Source organism: Myotis lucifugus, unplaced genomic scaffold (assembly GCF_000147115.1).
Source record: "Myotis lucifugus unplaced genomic scaffold, Myoluc2.0 scaffold_717, whole genome shotgun sequence".
Lineage (NCBI taxonomy): Eukaryota > Metazoa > Chordata > Mammalia > Chiroptera > Vespertilionidae > Myotis > Myotis lucifugus.
The window spans coordinates 51213-70960 of record NW_005871765.1 but is presented as its reverse complement, the minus strand read 5'-3'; the positions used below and the strand labels follow the sequence as shown (position 1 = coordinate 70960).

Here is a 19748-nt window from a genome sequence, read left to right as displayed (position 1 = left end):
GGCTATAGGTTTGGTGTGGAGAGGGGAGGTTAACAGTTGCCCTGGGGGGCTGGGGACATGTACCTGCTATTTGCCATTCCATAGTTTAGTTGGACCTTGTCCTCAAACGAGTTGGTAACAAAACATCATCTTCATGTGCTTAAAGACAATTCTGTAAAAATCTTTTATGTGGCCTTTATAAAGCGATGCTGTACACTGAATTGTTTTTTTCATCAGATAATTCCTGTAATATAATGAAACTTCTACTTTCAGTTTTTTTCTTCCCATTTTTATCTTTCAGGGTTCTAACCATTTAGCTGTTCTTTCTGGTGACATTATTTTAGCAGTTATCGACTCCATTTTTGTATGGTTCATATCCTTTACTATGTCCTTCTAAAATAGTTTATTATAGCATTAAAATCATATTACTTTAATTTGTATTATTAATAAGAGAAAGAAATATAGTTTTACATTATTGTTACCTCAACATAGGAATTTAGTTGAAGGTGAAAAAGTAACAACTCCCCAAAAAGGAATATCTTGTTTTTTTCTATTTAGTTAAGCAAACTTACGTACTTACTGTGTGCCCCATACTGAGAAGGCCTGGAAGAAAAGGGTATTGTCTCTGTGCTTCAGAATCCACAGTCTGGTAGAAGAGACAAAAATAACTACGAGGACTATAGCAATAGTCTTGGCCATTTAGGGGGGTGTCATGCAAACAGAAGAATGAGAGAAGGTAATTCTAGCTTGAAATCAGGAAAGACTTTATAGAGATGGTGATGTTTACATTGAAACTGGGAGGACAAATAGGTTTAGAAGGAAGAGAATTAAGAATCAGGGAAGAGGCATTCTGGGAAGAATTGAAGGGAACACGTAGTTGGAATGCATGGACAGTGGCAGAGTGTCCCAGAGTAGCTGCCTATGGGGAACGGGTATGGGAGCCATGGAAGGTGGGGCAGAGGAAAGGGTAGAATGACCTGCTCAAGCAATGAGAGTTCCTTGTGCAGGTAGAAAGTAGAGGGAATCGAAGCTGCACAGGGGAAAAACATGAAATGTGTGTTAGAAAGAACTGAAGATGACCTAAAAAGATGACTTGGAAAATAAGAGACTAGAGACAGGAAGTCTAGTAAGAAGTCTTTTGCAGTGGTCCAAGGAAGAGATGGTGAGGGTTAGAAATAGGGCAGAGGAAATAAAGAAAAACTCCACATGATAGAGTTGCAGAAGAAGAGGAGAAGGCTCCAGAGAAGTCCCACGGGTCTCGTTCGAGTGGCTGGGGCAGCGTTGCCATTCTCAAGGTGGTGCCTTGGAGAAGGACCATATGGATGCGGTTTGAGCTGCCGGGGAATAAGTATGAGAAAGAGAGTTGGAAATCCCAGCCTGGGTTTGCAAGAGGAGTCAGAACTGGTGGGGAAGGTTGGAGATCACCTTTGTTCGAGAGAAGGTTGCAACGTGCAAGTGGCCCAAGGAGAACACACAGAACAGCTAGAAGAGAGGAACCAGAGGGCCTGGAACCAGAGGGCCTGGTGGGTGGGTTGTGCGCAGGAGGAGCACCAGGTAAAGGGAGGTGGGAGAACCAGGAGTTGTTAGGGAGTGGAGATTGGGAGAACTTCGGTGAGGGGGGAGGTCTGCAGCGGCCAGAGCTGCAGAGAGGGATTCCCAAGGCGCAGTGGCTTCCATCGTGCAGAGGTTGCAGTGGGACAGCAGGAGAGCAGGTTTGGTGAAGGTGGCGGGCAGAAGACGTAGCACAGCAGAAGTGTGAGGGCAGTGTCAGTTGATCCTTGAGGACCCCTTCCCTGATTCAGGACTCATTGGAGTCTGGGTTTCCCCAATGTGTTTTCTGTCTGGTGGGGCTTTGCACATGTACTCACTAAAATGGAGGAATTCTAGAGGAGCTATGGCCTGGTCAGAGCAGAAGGCAGGGTTCTGCAGGAGCAGAACACTATTTTCATTTCTTTCTTCTGCATTTATGTTCTCTCTGAAACTCTTCTATGATAGGTTTTATTTTTACCAAGTTTTTTTGTCCCCATTATCTTTGATACTTGTTTTTTAGCTTTTAATATGAAAGGTTCTTTTGTCTTCCTTGTATTTCTTTTCATTTTCTCATCTTTGTCTCTCAGGGGAAGGTGGAGGGCTTGCCTCTGCCCAGGTCCCTTCTCCAGGGGAGCAGCTGGACCTGCGCATGTGCACTGAGGCTTTCCCAGTCCCTCATGGGGGTTCTTCTAGGCCAGGTCTGCCTGTTCTTTGTGAATTCTCAGTTTGCTTATAAGAAAACAAAACTTTAACTTTATTAGCCTTATTCTCTGAAGCAGTGGTCCTCAGTCTTGCTTGGGTCCTGGGATCAGATGCCTTTGAAAGTGTAATGAGGCCTGGAGCCTCTATGCACAGTTATAGGTGTGCTCCCCACCCACACAGGCGGGTTGCCTGCAGTGGGGCATTTACAGTCCTTCCAAGTGATAGTCATGGATCCCCTGGTGTCTAAGGGGTGTCCAGTTAAGAAATAGTACTTGAGATATAAAGAGTTGTTTCTGACCGAACTTGATTGAAAATCGTATTCTACTTCTGTCTAGAGCTACTAGTTTAGAATCCAAGTTTATTGAATAAAATTCTAGTTAAATAAGTCTGATCTTCTAAGAGAGTGGTATAAACATCTTACTAGTAATTTTCATATTAAAACACATTTGAAGACATTTGTTGTTTAAAAGGTAAAGTACATTCCTCAGTCCTGCATGTGACTCTAGGGCTGCAGGTCCTGTTCTGGCAGGTGCATCACTGCAGGAAGCTCATCTGCCCTAGGAGAGGAGCAGTCAGTGTGGACGTTCCTGGAAGGGGGAGAGGCAGGACTCCAGGGGCCGCTCACCTGGCCTAGGAAAGGGCGGGCAGCGTGTGCACCCCTGAAGGGGGAGAGGCAGGGCTGCAGCTCTGAATGCTCTAATTCCATCTGGATTTGAATGAGGGTAATTTCTCTCCTTTATGGACAGCATTGGCTTTGGTCTGTTCCATCACAGGAGCCAAATTGGGGTGGGGAAAAAGGAAAACAAGGTGAAAGATTAGTAAGACATAATGTTTATTATTCATATTTAGAACAAAAGTGAAATGAAAGTCATGAAGAAATCCATGGGGTGTTATTGTTTCATGGTGAGAGAAGGAAATTTACCTAAAAAAAAAAAGGTGCTTTCTTTTAGATTGCTGTTTGATGATATATTTTTTTTAATCCTCACCTGAGGATATTATTCCATTGATTTTTAGAGAGAGGGAAAGACAGAGAGAAATATCGATGTGAGAGAAACACATTGATTGGTTGCCTCCTGCACAAGCCCCAACCAGGGCCTGGACCTGGAAGGAGCCTGCCTCCGAGCTATGTGTCCTTGACTGGAATCGAACCTAGGACCCTTCAGTCCGCAGGCCAATGCTCCATCCACTGAGCCAAACTGGCTAGGGCTGTTTGGTAATTTTTATTACTGAAAGGCCTGCTTTCTCTGTACAAAAAGAGAGTGGGTTTCCCAAATGATACAAGTGATGAGCAAAGAAGCAGGGCTGCCTAGAGACGGGTGCTTGCATAAGGACCCTTGCTTCCTTTGCTTTTGGTGAATTCATTGCCGCTAATCCTGTACAAATCTAACTCTAAAGTAATAGCAGAAATAGCCTAAAAAATTCAAATCCACAAGGCTTTCTCACGAATCCCCCTCCTGTTTTTTCTGCCCGTTTTATTTTCTTTGCTGTTTTGCTGCAGGCCAGTGACTCTGATCTTGTGCTTCTGGCCAGCCTCCCTCTGTCTCTTCTTGACTCTGGCTTGTGCTGGTGGATATCCTTTCCTGCGGCAGTGGGTCCCGTGGATGCTCCTTCGGGATGGTGCACCATCCGCTTTTCTAACACTTGGCTCTAATGTGCGAAATGGTTATGCTTCCCTCCGTTAGCGGTGTTTTGGTAAGTGCAGGCTTAGGCAGTTCTGAATTTGCCTTTGATCTTTTTGTTCCTTGGCTTTTAACCCTTTGAGTGCCAACCAATATCCTAGGAACTATGCTAAAATTGCCAAGGCATTTTTGCTGATTTTACAGCAGTTTAGGAAAAAAATTATGAGTCGCAAGTAAATGAAGTTACATATTCAAAAACTTAAGGAAACCTTTACTACATTGACATATTTAGCAATATCATCATCACTAATAAAAGCAGACTTAGAACTGGACGCCATTTCGAAGCTTTGATAGCGCTCCGGGCACTTTTGGCAAAAGACAGGAGGAGCGCGATCGCGCTCCCCGGCACTCTAGGGGTTAAGAAGCACTTTTGAATTATTAAATGACACCAGATTTTTGACATAGAAAATTGGTTTTAGTCAAGTATTTGTCTTGATAACGTTTAACCATTTGTACGCCATAAGTGTCTATAGACGCAAGCGGCGGAACTTTTCAAATTAAATTCAAAATATCGTGGCAGTTAACTGGTTAAGGAATACAGCACATTTGCATGTTTATAAATTCTGAGAGTAGCTTAATTGTTTGGATTGTGTTATTTTTTGATCTTTTGCAACTTTTTGCTCATTTAGAAAAGCAGTTTTGGTAGTTTTAGCCGCTAAAAAGAAGTTTTTGTTTAGTAAGTATTTGGAAAAATAGGCATAAGTGGGAATCTCCCGCTTGCATGCTCTTGCTCAGTGCTGTGATTTCCGGGTGTGGTTCATGAACAGCTGTGCTGTGCTCCCAAGGAGCGGCTCCCACTTACAGACGGACTCTGTCTGCATCTCAGCCTCGCTGCTGAGGAGCCTGTGCAGAGGTCCTCTGCTTCCCACCTGAGAGTGCGAGCTCAGGCTCCTGTGAACCGCTGTGGTGAGGGAAGCCCCACCCTTCCACCTTCGGGGAATAGGCTACTACAGAGAACCCCCTTGTCCAGTAGGACTTAGATGAGATTCCCACGCCCCCTGGCTTACCTGTGACAGGGCCATACTCAGACCTATGTACCAGCTGACCCGTGTGGACCACACTAAGCTGTCACCTTCCCCCAGGTTCCCGAGCTTTCGTCCCCCCAAAGCCTCTGGAAAAGCCCCTCCTGGAAATCTGCAGACCCCAGGAAAGTCGTTCCCTGATGCACTATCCCATCACGCCACCCACTTCCCCACACCTGAGCGCTCTAGTCCTGTTTCCTCCTCCCTGGAGAAGCAGAGCCCTCTCCTGTGTGACCTTTGGGACTTTAAAGATCTTACAGTTGGAACATTCTCTCTTCTGCAATCGTCCTTGGAAGGAAGTCTGTCCTTACCTAAGTCCAGATTTGTTTTATTTGACATATTTCAATTTTTAATTGATAAAATGGAACTGCTAGATGATCCAGTTTCTTAATTACAGTCAGGGAATCGACTAGAGAGAAAGAGAAAAGCACAAGCCAAGTGGGAAATCCCAGGGGAACCTGCACAGCGGCTGGCCTGGGGCCGGCAGGTCGTGTGCTGCTCTGGCCTGTAGGCTGGGACTCAGCAGTGAGGAGGACGTCATGGGGCTTCTTGCTTGTGTGTTTTCCTCCAGGTTCATTCAGAAGTGGATTTTAAAGCAAAATCTGCAGTAGTCAGTATCATGATTATACAGCACCGGTTGAAATTCCATTTGCTGTGTTTCTGTTACCTCTCAGTTAATGGAACTACATTCAGCAGTACCAGTTTTGGACATGTAAACGATTCTTATTTTGATTTTAGTTTATTACTATTTTAAAATGTTTTCCCTTAACTTCTTCACATTTTTATAAGTGTGGCACAAACTATGAAGACCCTGAGGCTAAGAAAGAACATGGTGAAATTTTCTTTATACAGGCACTTTACCAATACGCTGATCTTTGCTGTGCTGGGTAAGTAATGAACTTTTCTAATTATAGCAGATTATTTCAGGATCACATTTCCTTCAAAGCTGACTTTTTCGGTGTGTTTCAGCTTCTGTCGTGTTTATGGTGTGGACAACTACAACATTTAGATTTGCAAAATGTCGATCAGTAAGTACAATCTAAATAGATTTTGTTTTTAATTATACTATTTTGTTTCGTGTACTTTTGAAGAATTTAGTCTGTAAATCGAGGTAATTTCAGGGGAGATTTTTCTGTTTATTTGATATAGAATTATAAAAACTTTGGCCTCTTCCAATGAATCTGAAAAAGTTTCTCCTAAATCTGCTTTTCCAGTTATGCCCTTTTCTCAACTTCCTTTCATAGATTTTGAATTATATGTAATTCTCTCATATATAATTTAAGGTAACAGGAAATTCTTTTTTTCCTGCACACCATGAACTTGGGCTATTTATATCTAATGGGATTGATTGTAAGCCTTAAGTCTGACATGTTTCTAGGGCGGTACACCCATTATGAACACTCTGGAGATGCTTGCCGTGAGTTCTTGAGTTGGAAGATATGTTTCTTAGACTGAAACCCTAAAAGGCCCTCTTTGGGAGCGTCTTGATTAGGACCTCGTCTCTAGTTCTGTATGAACAGTTACAACAGCCCTCTGACAGGCCTGGACTCTGGACTTCCGTTGCCTTAGGGATGAGATAAGAGACTGACTTTCTGGAATTTCTTTTTTTTTTTTTTTAATATATTTTATTGATTTTTTACAGAGAGGAAGGGAGAAGGATAGAGAGTCAGAAACATCGATGAGAGAGAAACATCGATCAGCCGCCTCCTGCACATCCCCCACTGGGGATGTGCCTGCAATCAAGGCACATGCCCTTGACCGGAATCGAACCTGGGACCCTCCAGTCCACAGGCCAACGCTCTATCCACTGAGCCAAACCGGTCAGGGCTGGAATTTCTTTTCTCTCCTTCCCTCACCTTTGTTTTCTAAATCTTTCAGTTAACCCTAACATTTTATGGAAGGGAATGTTTATAATGTTAAACAACAGCCCTTCACAAACATTTCAAACAACATGATAAAATCCCCTGTCTCACTAAAAGCAGAACAACCCATTGGGAGAAGTACTGCATTGAGATTTTTGCATCAGAAATTCTGTCAAAAATACAGCAGCCCGCACCCCACCCCCCTTACTTGAGGGGGATATATTCCAAGACCCGAGTGGACTGAAACTGTGGATAGTACTAAACCCTATATGTATAGTGTACTATGTTTTTTATGTTTTTCCCTATACATACATACCTGTGATAAGGTTTATAAATTAGGCACAGTAAGAGATTAACAAAAATAGAACAATTATAACAGTATACGGTAATAAAAGTTATATGAACATGGTCTCTCTCTAAATTTCTTTTGAACTGTTTATTTCTGGGCTTTGCCATTTAATATTTTAGGACTGCAGTTGACCATGGGTAATGAAACCATGGACAGTAAAACTGTGGATAAGAGGGGACTACTGTACCCATTGTCAACTTGATTCTAATTCTGCAGTTAACCTGCCTCATGTCTGTTCTCTTAAAGAAAATACATTAAATGATCTCTGAAGTGTCTTTAAACTAATTCTTTTTCTGACATGATACAATATAATTTATGTTAGGGTTTTATTCATCTGATTGGCTATAAGGCTAAAGTAAGCATTAATGTTGATTTTATAAAGATAGCATTTCATAGTTTTATGTTTTCTTAAAAAATGTGTACTTATTATTTGGAAGACTTAACTGGTTGGAGAGATTTCATTAGGACTTGTCATTGCACACTATTTGAATCGAAAATCTGTATGTTTAAGTTTAATAGAAAATTAACTTTTCATGTTTGAATTGTTCTTACTGTAGGATTGGATGGAAAGCTGGGTTGATGAAGCGTTTTGGAGCTTCCTTTTTTCACTTATCCTTATGGTAATAATGTTTTTGTGGAGACCATCAGCCAATAATCAAAGGTACCTAACAGGAAAATCCAGGTTTGGCAAGCATTTGTTGATAACCTGTTACTGTGTTAACATGTCTGTAGAGACTATGGGAGAGTAGTCCATGCTTATCAGGAGTAAACGGTCAGGTGGGGAGACACCCATCACAGATGCAGGACAGTGAAGTCAGGCATGTCAAGTGAGTCCAGGGGCAGATGGAGGAAGGTGAGGAAGACTCCAAAAGGCAGGATTCATGTCTCATCCTAAGGAAAGGAGCAGGGAAGTGAAGGCCTGAGCTGGGAAGGAGTGTACATTTCTGGGTAGTGGGGAAACCAGGTATGCTTTGGAGGTCATCAAGGCATGGAGTTTGGTTCATGCTACATACACTGGAGGAAGGTAAAGACTTGAATGCTAAGTTTAGAAGGTTGTGCTTTAGACAGTATGTGATGGGGAGCCCCACCTCCTCCACCTCATTCCTCTTCCCCAAGAAAAGCGCTGTGAGGAAGTGTGTAAGTAGGTACCAGTGTGCAACGGGGAGGGAGGCTGTCTCTCTTTTTAAAATTACACAGTAACAGTAATACATATTTACATGTATACACTATTCTGCACCTTCTTGTTAAAACGTATCCACATTAAAACAGTATGGAGTTTCCTCAAAAAGTTAAAAATGGAACTCCCATTCGACCCAGTAATCCCACTTCTAGGAATATATCCCAAGAAATCAGAAACACCAGTCAGAAAGGACATATACACCCCTATGTTCATAGCAGCACAATTCACCATAGCTAAGATTTGGAAACAGCCTAGTGCCCAGCAGCAGATGAGTGGATTAGAAAACTGTGGTACATCTACACAATGGAATACTACGCTGCTGTAAAAAGGAAGGAACTTTTTTTTTAGTATATATTTTATTGATTTTTTACAGAGAAGAAGGGAGAGAGATAGAGAGTTAGAAACATCAATGAGAGAGATCGATCAGTTGCCTACTGCACGCCTCCCAGTGGGGATGTGCCCGCAACCAAGATACATGCCCTTGACTGGAATCGAACCTGGGACCCTTCAGTCCGCAGTCCGACGCTCTATCCACTGAGCCAAACCGGTTCGGCCTGCCATGTTACTTTTAATGGCTATATGGCCTTCCATGTTATGAATGTAGCATAATTTATGGAAGCAGTCCCAGAATATTAAACATTTTGTTTCTAGGGTTTTTGCCATTATTAACAGCAGTGTTTTCTGAATGCTGTTGGACCTAGTAAATGTGGCTCACTCGTGTGTTTTATTTTCACCAATCATATTTAATAATTATTTATCTATTATCTATAATTAGCAGTTTCTCTTTTGTTAGGGCAGGAATTAAACAGTGTGAGCAGGGAGGGAGACCTGGCATGAACAAGATTCCCTCCCTGAACATGACACGTTGTCAGACTGCTCTCCAGACAGATCTCACTCATTTCTGCTCTCACCAGCGGTCTGGGGGGCTCAGGTCCACGATTTCTTCACAATAAAAACCTTCCTAATTTAAGAGTAAAAGTAATTAAATTTTTATCTTAATTTACATGAAACTTTAAAAATTGTAGATGTTTTTATGTGTAATGACGCTTTTAACTAAAAGCTGAAAATTGAATAGGCTTAAACACACTAGTAAAACTTGTTGTTTTGACACAGGTATGCCTTCATGCCCTTAATAGATGATTCTGATGATGAAGTTGAAGAATTCATGGTAACATCTGAAAATTTAAGTGAGTGATATGTTTTCTTATGGAGTGATAATTGTATATATTTTAACAAAGAAGTATTGTATCTTTACCTGTGATGTAAGTTCAAGATACATTTTTTTTCTTATAAAATATTTTAAAAATTATATCTGTAGAAACCTCTGTTATACTAGATACTCATAAAAGAGGAATCAGTAATGAAACAATCAGTCAATAGAGATCAGGAGTGGCAGAGATATTATACTTAGCAAGAAAGGTTTTGAAAGTAATTATTACAGATATATTAAAGAATCTACAGGAATAGATTGGTGAAGACAAGGTAAATTTCAGAAGAGATGAAAACTTAGAAAAAGGATGAGAAGGAGAGAGAGGAGGAGGGAAGGAAGCACAACCAAGTAGATAATACTATTACTTCTTCTTTTAAAAACAGTATTATTTCTCGTGAGTTATTAAATATGAGGCTATGAAGGAAAATATTATATAACTTTATGTACTTGTCTCTGTAACATTTCTCATTATAGCTGAAGGAATAAAATTAAGGACCTCAAAAACGGTTTCCAATGGAACAGCTAAACCATCTACTTCTGATAATTTTGTGAGTAACATACATGTTTAATAGTTCAGTCTTTAATACTTAAGAAGTTGTCATTTTTATTGACCACCAGAAGAACATTTCTTTTTTAAATACTCACCTAAGGTTATTTTTCCATTGATTTTTTTAGAGTAGGAGGGAAGGTTTAGGGGAGAGAGTGAGAGAGAGAAACATTGATGTGTGAGAGACACATTAACCGGCTGCCTCCCAATCAGGCCAGGAAGTGAATCCTCAACCCAGATACATATCCTTGACCAGGAATTGAACCTGTGACCCTTTAGTCCACAGGCCAGTGCTCTAACCACTGAGCACACCATCCAGGGCAAGGAAACATTTTTTACTAATGTTTTTTGTATGAAAATAAATGTTAGCAAGTAGCAGCAATATTGGTTAAGTCTATAACCATAACTGCTGTAGATCCTGCTTCTCATGTGCTGTTCTCCGACCAACAATAGCAGGAGCATCACCCAGGAACTTGTTAGCAATGTAGACTCAGATACCCCAGAGCGGCTGAGTCAGAATCTGCTCTCTAGCTGGGGTCCATAAATGATTACTCTGCCCATAAAGGTGGAAAAGCTTTGTTCGAGCAAAAGCTTGTGTTAATTTTTCAGCATTTGAAAGTGATTTTGAAGACATTTTGGTAACATCTGTTATCTGTTGGGAAGGGACTTTTGCTATATTTATTACCTATGCAGTTAAAAAAATTATCATTTTTTTAAAAAAAATGATGGAAGCTTGAATAAAATGGCAAAATATAGGGCAGAGATGAGCTTTAAAGTATTTTATGTATATGATTTATGCAGAAAAGTGATAATTATGAAAGTAATTAAGCAAAATTGAAATGCCTATCATACCGTTTTTGTTTTTTATTCTCACCTAAGGATATGTTTTTATTGATTTTATTTATTTGTTTTATTTTCATGGGTGTATAAGAGTCTTTATTGTAGCCCAAGTAGCCATTGCTACTAATGAGCCATTAGACAAAGCAGTCCAGTAAAGTAGTCCTTGCTAATGCAGTAGCAGACACAGGAGCCATCCTGGCAAAAATAGCACTGGTTGGTCAGTAATACATCTTCTCCCCAAGACAGCCTCCAACATAGGAGCTATACAAGAGCTAGCAACAGGCCGGTGAGTGGCAACTTAAGTTCAAACCAGCTCAAACAAAAGAGGCTTTCTGCCAAATAGTGTTTTTATTGATTTTAGAGAGGAAGTGGGGGAGAGAAAGAGAAATATTGATGTGAGAAACATTGGTCAGTTGCCTCCTGTACATGCCCCTCCTGGGGATCGAACCTGCAATCTAGGATGTGCCCTGACTGGAAATCCAACCCACAGCCTTCTGGTGCATGGGACAATGCTCCAACCACCGAGCCACCTGGGCAGGTCTATTATACAGTTTATATCCTTTCTTACAATTAAAAATGTTAGATTAATACGGTGTAAAAATTCATGTATGCACATAACTTCTGACAGGATCGATGACCTGTGAGAACAATTTTATTTGCTGAATTTAGTAAATTCTCTAAGTTTCATTTTTGATGGTTAGTAATTATAATGTATTCTTTGAGTAGTTTTATGGTAATTCAAATAAATTTAAGAAATTGTAACAGTTTTAATTATCTAGTGTTACAGCTTTTAAACTTTCAATATGTTTAAGGTATTGTCCTCTTGTTTTAGGAATATATCTCAGTTTGTTTTAAAGCTCAGTGTTTGCAAACACATCAGTGGAAAGCCTTTTCATTTCTCTAAATTAAATGTATTTAGTTCTTGATCAGAAGCCAGGGCCTGGTCTCTCATTGACTTATTTCTCTTTGAGACTCAGAGAATTGGGGTTTCTATTAATACTGGCTCAGTTGCTTTGTCTCTCTCTAGGTAAGCAAGTTATTATTAATATTAGGACCAGAATATTTCATGTAATAAATACTAGAACCAGAATATGTCATGTATCCAGGTAGACCACAAAGAAACATTTTGATTTATTTTACATTATAAACCAAAATATTCATTATACCTTTTCTTTTTCTTTCTCTCAGTGAGGTAACTATAAGCAAGTTTCTATTTTAAAAAAAAAAAAATAGTCTAAATGACCTGCTTTCCTTTTCTTATCTATGGAGGAGAGCATAAATATAAGTGATAGACTTTTGTAAAGTTAGAATATTTGTACCTTCCTCTTTTTCTTTTGAAAAAATAAAAACTCATAAAACTTGAACAAATTAGGAAGCATAATAAATGCCGGGGGGGGGAGGATCAATACAAATCAATATTTTTATTATTTTCTATTGTATAAATCCATTCTTTGTATTTTTATGTGTGTTTTTTTTCTTCAGGACAAAAATAACTGCACAGCCAACTAAAACCAAGAATATAAAAATTAAAAATCCAGATTTTTGTTTGCCTGTTTAAGAAAATACATACTGGCATAATTTTTGTGGCATTAGTGCCAATATCTTAGGATATGTAAAAATTAAAAGAATGTCATGCATTTTAATTAAATGCTTAAATTTTATACACATTCTGTTTAAAAATTCCGCTTTCAAGTAATATTAAGCAAGTATGAATATGTAAATGTTTATTTCTCCAGGATGAAGATTTGAAGTGGGTGGAAGAAAATATTCCCTCTTCATTCACAGACGTGTAAGTATCCTGTTGGAGCTTGAATCTACATGTTGGCCCGAGTGTGAAGGGATGAGTTCATACTTTGTCATGTGCTTTTCAGCCTCCCACCTCCATGTTTTTATAGCCCCCTTCACCGGTCAATTACTCGTTTACTTCACATGGAATCGCAAAGAAAACGCAGCCTTGCCTTGCTCTGTCTTTCTCCTCCCTTTTTCACTGTACAACAACTATTTTAGTACTTGTCCCTTATTACCAATTCCAGATCTATGTTTATAGGATCAGAATCATTTGGTTTTAACTTTTTATTATGGAGAAGTTCAAACACATGTAAACCACATATAACCACATATAACCACATATAACCACATGACCTTGTATGGTGAGGAAGCTCTTGGAGGAAAAACAGGGTGCAGAGGAAGCCCCTCGGGGAACTCTGAGCTGTTCCTGGTCTTCTTTATCGTATTCTGTTTGACACTAGAATTCCAGACCATTTCCGCAGTGTGAGCCCAGGTGTTCGTCTCTGTGGCTCTGTCCATCCAGGAGAAAAATTGGTGAGCGTAGTGTGCTCATCTTCAGCTTTCGTAGACACTGGCCTTCTAATAACATTTTCCCTTTTTTTTCAGAGCTCTTCCGGTATTGGTAGATTCAGATGAGGTAAAGTATTTTCACTGACATCCTTGGGGCTATTATTTTCACAAAGTAGAAATGTATTTCAGTTGAAAGTTACTTTTTAAAACGATTGCAGAGTGAGCAAGCTGAAAGGTAATGCATTGACTTGTGGGTAAAGTTTAAAGGAACTGGATCCTCATTGAAAGCAGGAGCAAGATAAATGCTTGTTGGAGTAAAAGAAGGGAAGAATTCTTTTATGGGATTTTAGGTCTTTGATTTTCTACATCTTGTGTATAGGTAGAGTTTAAAAGATGGCAGTTTGTCTAAATTAATCTCATACTTGAAGATACTGTGTTGGGGTGTTAAATAAAGTTTCTGACTGATTTTCATTTACTAAGGAAATTTGAATAAAGGATGCGGATTTAGGAAGGTGTTTTGTTTTGTTTTTTGCAGGGCGGCGGGTGTGGGGGGGGGGGGGGTTAGTTATGGATTATCTGGACCTTGGATAGTGGCCCAAGACAGGCAGCAGTGTGAAGTGTAAGAGTGAGAGGAGGGATGCGGGACGTGAGCTTATGTGAAGAGTTGAAGGTGGTCAGTGGTGCTGAGGAGTAACTTGCATGGTGGCTGAAGAACAAGGGACCCTGCAGTCTGTTCTGTTCACTGAGAGGCAGGGCCGGTACTTTGCCATCAACCTGTTGATTCTCTGTCGTCGGATGGGGAGTTTAGAAAGGCTGCAGTGTACTTGTACCCAGATGCAAACCAGTCAAACTTCAGGGTTTATAACTCTACCATGGAATTATTCTTAAAAGAGCATTTATAGTATTCATTTGGTAAATCATGATTTCTAATTCAAAAGTATGTTAATTGGTAAAGAGAGGTGAATCCCCAGGTGAATTGTCCCTGCCTCTCCCTGGTGACTCTGAGCTCAGGATGTGTTCTAGCTGGTGGAATGTTGACATTCCCTATACTTCTCAGTGGGTAACTGACTAGACATACCAGGAAGTATGGGTTATGTGGTTTTATTTTCTATACCTAATATTTCTTTGTATAACGTGGAATATACTCAGTTCTCCACAAAAGCCATGACTGTTGAAAAATTAGAGAATTTTGTTAGATTCTGGAAGAAGTATCAACATTTTGATGAAAATCTTTCTTTTTCCTTTTTAGGAAATTATGACCAGATCTGAAATGGCAGAAAAAATGTTCTCTTCAGAAAAGATAATGTGAAACCTATTTAACGACTCCCAGGACTAAAAGAGGTCACACAACACATGTTTATGGCCTCATCTTGGAAATCTATGTGTTCAAATTAAGAATTCAGTGGGTGGATGGGTTCTGTACCCTTTTTAAGCTGGCTCTTGAATGTCAGTTTAATGCCCATTAAATTGCCCTACTTGGAAATAATCTTTAAAAAGTATTTTGATAAAACATATGCCCAAAAGCCCTAAGCTGATGGGTGGCAGATGTGTGGATTGGGTTGTCTCTTTTTTCTGGAAAATATGGCAGTTCCAGATTAAGCATTATTTTTACATAAACACTCCTACTATTCTCCCACTGACCTTTGCGGCAAATAAAGCAGGTCAAACACTGCCTCCATCTCTGGGGTTTATAGTCACTAGATGCCATAGTAATTTCCTTTGACTTTTATACTGAAGTAACTTGATAATAAGAAAATGGTTAACATTGGGATATCGGATACCTCTGTGGCTGGGAGCTGTGTGTGTGAGGGTGCGCACGTTTGCACAAGCCCTGTTTGTCATTATCACTGTGCACATCACATCCTGGACGTCTTCACTCTCTGAGCTCAGTGGACACAATACATGGAGAGAGTGGTCCTGAGGGTCACTTCCAAAGATTGGCTCTGCCACTGTCCCCGCACTCGGGCTGTACATGCATGTGCTGCTGCTGAACCTGCTGGGGCAGGAAGTGGACACCTGGCTGCGTGGCTCCCCCAGAGCACGTCCTCCCTTCCAGCTGGGTGTCCCTGGAGGAAACTAGAACCTTATCTTGTCTGTGATCTTGCACAGTACTTCACGGTACAGTACATCACGGTTAGTCTTGTAATTAATGTCTTAACCTTCAACCATGTTTTATTCGTTATTTTATTATGTGTAACTTGAAAATTTTTGTTCTCATTTTTCTAATGCAGAACATTCTAAATCTGAAAGGCAATTGGAAGTTGTCTGATGGAAGTGTGGATATTTGCTGCTTTCATGATCAAAGCTGCAGGGCTAGTAGACATTTAGAGTAGGACTTAAAGCTAGAATCAGGCATGTCTTTCTTGTGAGTGAAGAATGATCCCAGAGATTTTGATTGAGAAGCTTTACAGCACAAACACTTATTTAATCTTTCTTTTTAATTTCATTGTGAAGCCACAAAACAAACTTTTTTCTTTGGAATTTACTTCTCATTTACCCATTTCACAGGGGCTAGTAAAAGAGATTCATTTCCACTAGTAATGTCTCTTGAAAGATACTTTCAACTTTGTTTTCAGTAGTGAATATCACACAGTGTTGTGCTGAGCAGGATGTGGTGGTCAAGGTGCCCTCCCTTTGGGACGTCCTTCCCAGGAGAGTGCCCGGTTTCAGTGTGGGTTCCATTCCTCTCTCAGTGTCTGCCACAGTCGTGGGCACCCACCTGTACATTTTGCAGCATTCATGTCCTTCCCGGGGGTGTATTTCACCCTTACCCCAAGTTGTTTGAGACCCAGAGGTGACCACTGTCCTCTTGTCCCTAAAATTTTGCCTAATGCCACTGCCCAGATTTCGAGTCAGGTTCATTCCCAACTCATACGGTTGTAGCTGAATTCTGAATGCAGAATCCTGGGCGGCCAGCCAGTGGGGTGGGAGTGGGAACAATGGCCAGTGTGAGACAGGAAACTGCCTCTGACGTAACCTCAATAGTGTTTATAAAAACCCTGTGCTCTGTAGCTGGAAAAATAAATGTTGGACCCTGGGTGGCTTAGCCTGAGGCTGAAATGCAGGCTCTCCTCATTACCCAGAGGAAGTAGGTTCCCTCCTGATGGCCCGTCAGAAATACTCTTTTCAAAGGCATCCATTGTGCCTGTCGCTGTCAGTGATCATTGTGTCCTTGGTTGATACCTTGTGTTCTGAATAGAGGATTCCTGTGGAGCGCCTTCTGAACCCCCTCATGTGAACAGGAGGGGGCGCCCTAGGGCTGAGTAGTTCATACCGAGGACCTGGGGAGAAGTGACACCCATGGCCACCATGCAGCTGTCATCCTGCTTCTGCATGAAGGTTCCAGAAACTCGCCATCCCAGTCAGACTAATTTCTTAGGATGCCGTCAAGATGGGTCTTCCTATTAATGAAGGGATCTGAGGGCCAGAGTCCACTTTTATGTTTTTCTAGGCAAGATGCTTAGAAAAGCATTTGCGATCCATGTTAGATGTATCTGCTGTGTAAAATTACTTAAAAGGGAATTTTTGTGATTGAGTTCATTGGTAGCTGCTTTAAAAGATAAGTTAATTTATTTCAAAAATAAGAAAAAATAGATGAGTATGTGAATTTTTAAGGCTGAGAGGTAATGTTTCCATACTTTTCCTGTGAAGAAAATAATTTTTTAAATCTTTCATGTCCTGTAGAGAATATCGACTTGCCCCCTGTAATATGGCAAATTATGTTTGCACTACTAGAATATTGAGACTGAAGTGTAAAAAAAATGTACATACAAGGTGATTTTTATATCCTTTTCTAAAAAGGGGTTTGCATCTACTGTGCTAGGCTGCACATGACTGTTCTAAAGTTGAGATGTGCTAGTTTATAAGTCACTGGTTTTGGTACTTGTGTCTTTGCATGATCAACAGCATGCAATAAACAGTACGAAACACCAGGCCTTATACTGATAATAAAACTCCTCAGCACATCAAATGTATATAAGTGACAAATGAGACTTTTAAGGAAGTGTACATATAACACAGGAGCTCACTATACACTAAGAAGCTTCCTTAGAACTAGGAAAACATGTATTTGGGGAGAAAGGTTAGGGGCTTAAGAAGTTATATTTTTCTACTTTAAATGGTTAAATTATTGTATAATTTGGAAAAAGTTGCTTTGAATGTAGGACAAAACTATTTCAAAGATTTTTGTTTAAAAAAAGGGATATATTTTGTGCCTTAATATTTGTTGTGACTTTTAATAAATTGCTTTCTGAAGTTTTGGGTGATTGGTTCTTGATAATATCTATTAGTGCTAGATTGTATAAATCTACAGACTCTGATTGATGGCAGGACATGAAATTTTTAAAAGAGGAGGTACAACTGTCAATGAAAGAAACGTCCAAACCTGTAAGGATTTGTATGAGTTTATTTGAGCCAAACTGATGACAGTTGCTGGGAAGCAAAATCTCAACGGATTGAGAAAATGCTCTGGAAAATGGCATTATAATCAAAGGAGGAGGCATAAGGGTATTACATGAAATCCACTGGTGATAGATTAGGGAGGCGGGAGGAAGCAAAGCAGGGAAATCTCTGAGGTTGAATAAAAAGTAAAATGATAGACACATCTTTTACATCGGTGGGTTTAGGATAGTTAACAATTAACATGATAATACAGTGAGGGGATTTGTGGTCTCTGCTCTGGTGTGGTTGTGCTTCCAGAAAAAAATAAATTACTTGGAAATTCCGAAGGTATATTACCAGGTATGTTTATCATAGATTCAGAAAAAGAAAAAGAAAACAGACAGGCTCAGTTAAGGTAAACATTGACCTTTGTCATGACTCCCTGCCATGAGCGGCTTTTAGTTAGAAAGTTTTAATGTCTGACCATCCCTGTGGTTACTTTAGGTCTCTGTGTTTGTAAGGCTGCCACACAGGCCTCCCCTGAGCTTGTCAGGTTTAGTATGTGGCCCCTCTTTCATCCACACAGCTAGTCAGCAAACAGGGAAAGGTGTTTAACCTTAGTAGTGATCAAAGAAATGCAAAATAAAAGATGGGGAAATCTTTAAGAATCGACCTAAGTGTATACCATTATATATTTGTAAAATCAAAGTCTGATGAAGTGAGTATATTAAGATGGTAACGTAATCGATTCAGTCTTTGCGAAAAGACGTGAGTATATTAAGATGGTAACGTAATCGATTCAGTCTTTGCGAAAAGACGTTCAACAGTGTGTTTATAACCTGTGAAGGAGAGAGGGAGAGAGAGAGAGAGAGAGAGAGAGAGAGAGAGAGAGAGAGAGAGAGAGAGAGGGAGAGGAAGGGAAAGGGAGAGAGAGAGAGAGAGACATCAGTGATGAGAGACACCCATTGATTGGCTGCCTCCTGCATATCCTCCATTGGGGATCGAGCCCGCGACCCAGGCGTGTGCCTTTGACTGGAATCGAACCTGGGACCCTTCAGTCCATGGACCAACTGAGCCAAACCAGCTAGGGTGATGATGTTTTTAAAAACGATTCAAATATAGAATAAGGCTTCTGCACATTATAGCATTATTTAGAGAGTGTAAAATGACTTACAATTTATGGAATAATGCTACTTTATGGAATAGCCTGCAGCCATTAAATTATTATGAAGAATGTAAAATATACAGAAAAGTACTTATCGTAGAAATACATTACAAAGTCACATATGTGACTGTTGTCCGGATGAACAGGAAGGACTGAGTGGAAAGGCCTCATGGCACCATGGTTAGTGTTTAGGTTCAGCTTGGCTGTGGTCACAGCCTGATCACAACATTTCTGTAGTTAAGGCAGAAAAGTGTTTCTTGACTGTGTAGCAGTTCCAGGGTGGGTAGAGAGGTGTGCAGGGCATCCCTCTCCCTCAGCCCCCCAGCCACAGTGCCTCGGGGACCCAAGGTTTATTTCCGTCTGTGGGCCACCATCTCCAGGGCCTGTCATCTGATCCATCCTGCAGGAGGGGACAGTTCATGCAGCCTGGGAAGTTTTGTGGGGCTCAACCTGTACGTGGTGCACATCACTTCTCAGCATGTTCCATTGGCAAAAACTTAGTCACATGGCCACACCAGACTGCCAGTGAGACTGGGAATGTCAACAGCTGTGTGCCTGTCTGCTATTCTCGCTCCATGAAAGGAAAGGATGGATGATGGATTTGGGGGACAACCAGTGGCTTCCACCACAGATGATTTTTGGGTCAGTGGACAAGGGGACACTTAAAAGCCTATGTCTTCCCCATTTTCTCAGAAATAATTATGTAAAAAGTGATAGTGCCATAACGAGGCTATTTGATGTCAGAAATTCTAGAAATAAGTGTGATCTCAGATCACAGCTTAATCCATTAATAAATAAAATCTATCTTGTCCTAAGTAGATGGAGCAAAGAGTTTTCTTCCTGGAAATTCTGCCAGTCTTAGTATTCCCAGAGGAAAAGCAGGGTGTGTGGGAATAATAGTGATAGTAACTTAGGGGTGCTTAGTGCCAGGCTTTGTTAACCATTGTGGTCTCCTAGTACCAATGTAGCAGGTCAGCCAGCTAGTTTATAGAGGAGAAGACAGAC

At 40.5% G+C, this 19748-nt stretch overlaps 1 protein-coding gene across 2 annotated transcripts in view; it reads left to right on the top strand.

The window, feature by feature from the left end:
• The window catches only part of TMEM87B (transmembrane protein 87B), a 39454-nt gene extending 22002 nt beyond the window's left edge, over nt 1–17452 (top strand). Inside the window, exons 10-18 of one of the 2 annotated variants that reach the window (XM_006105713.3) lie at nt 3710–3781; nt 5691–5799; nt 5882–5940; nt 7681–7784; nt 9417–9490; nt 9988–10061; nt 12637–12689; nt 13295–13325; nt 14448–17452. In XM_006105713.3, coding sequence (XP_006105775.1) covers nt 3710–3781; nt 5691–5799; nt 5882–5940; nt 7681–7784; nt 9417–9490; nt 9988–10061; nt 12637–12689; nt 13295–13325; nt 14448–14507 — 636 coding nt within the window. In that variant the 3' untranslated portion in view covers nt 14508–17452. Of the gene's footprint in view, nt 1–280; nt 353–3709; nt 3782–5690; nt 5800–5881; nt 5941–7680; nt 7785–9416; nt 9491–9987; nt 10062–12636; nt 12690–13294; nt 13326–14447 lie in introns of both variants that reach the window. The other variant, XM_023746669.1, reaches the window with a different exon arrangement.
• Nucleotides 17453–19748: the final 2296 nt, after the last annotated feature.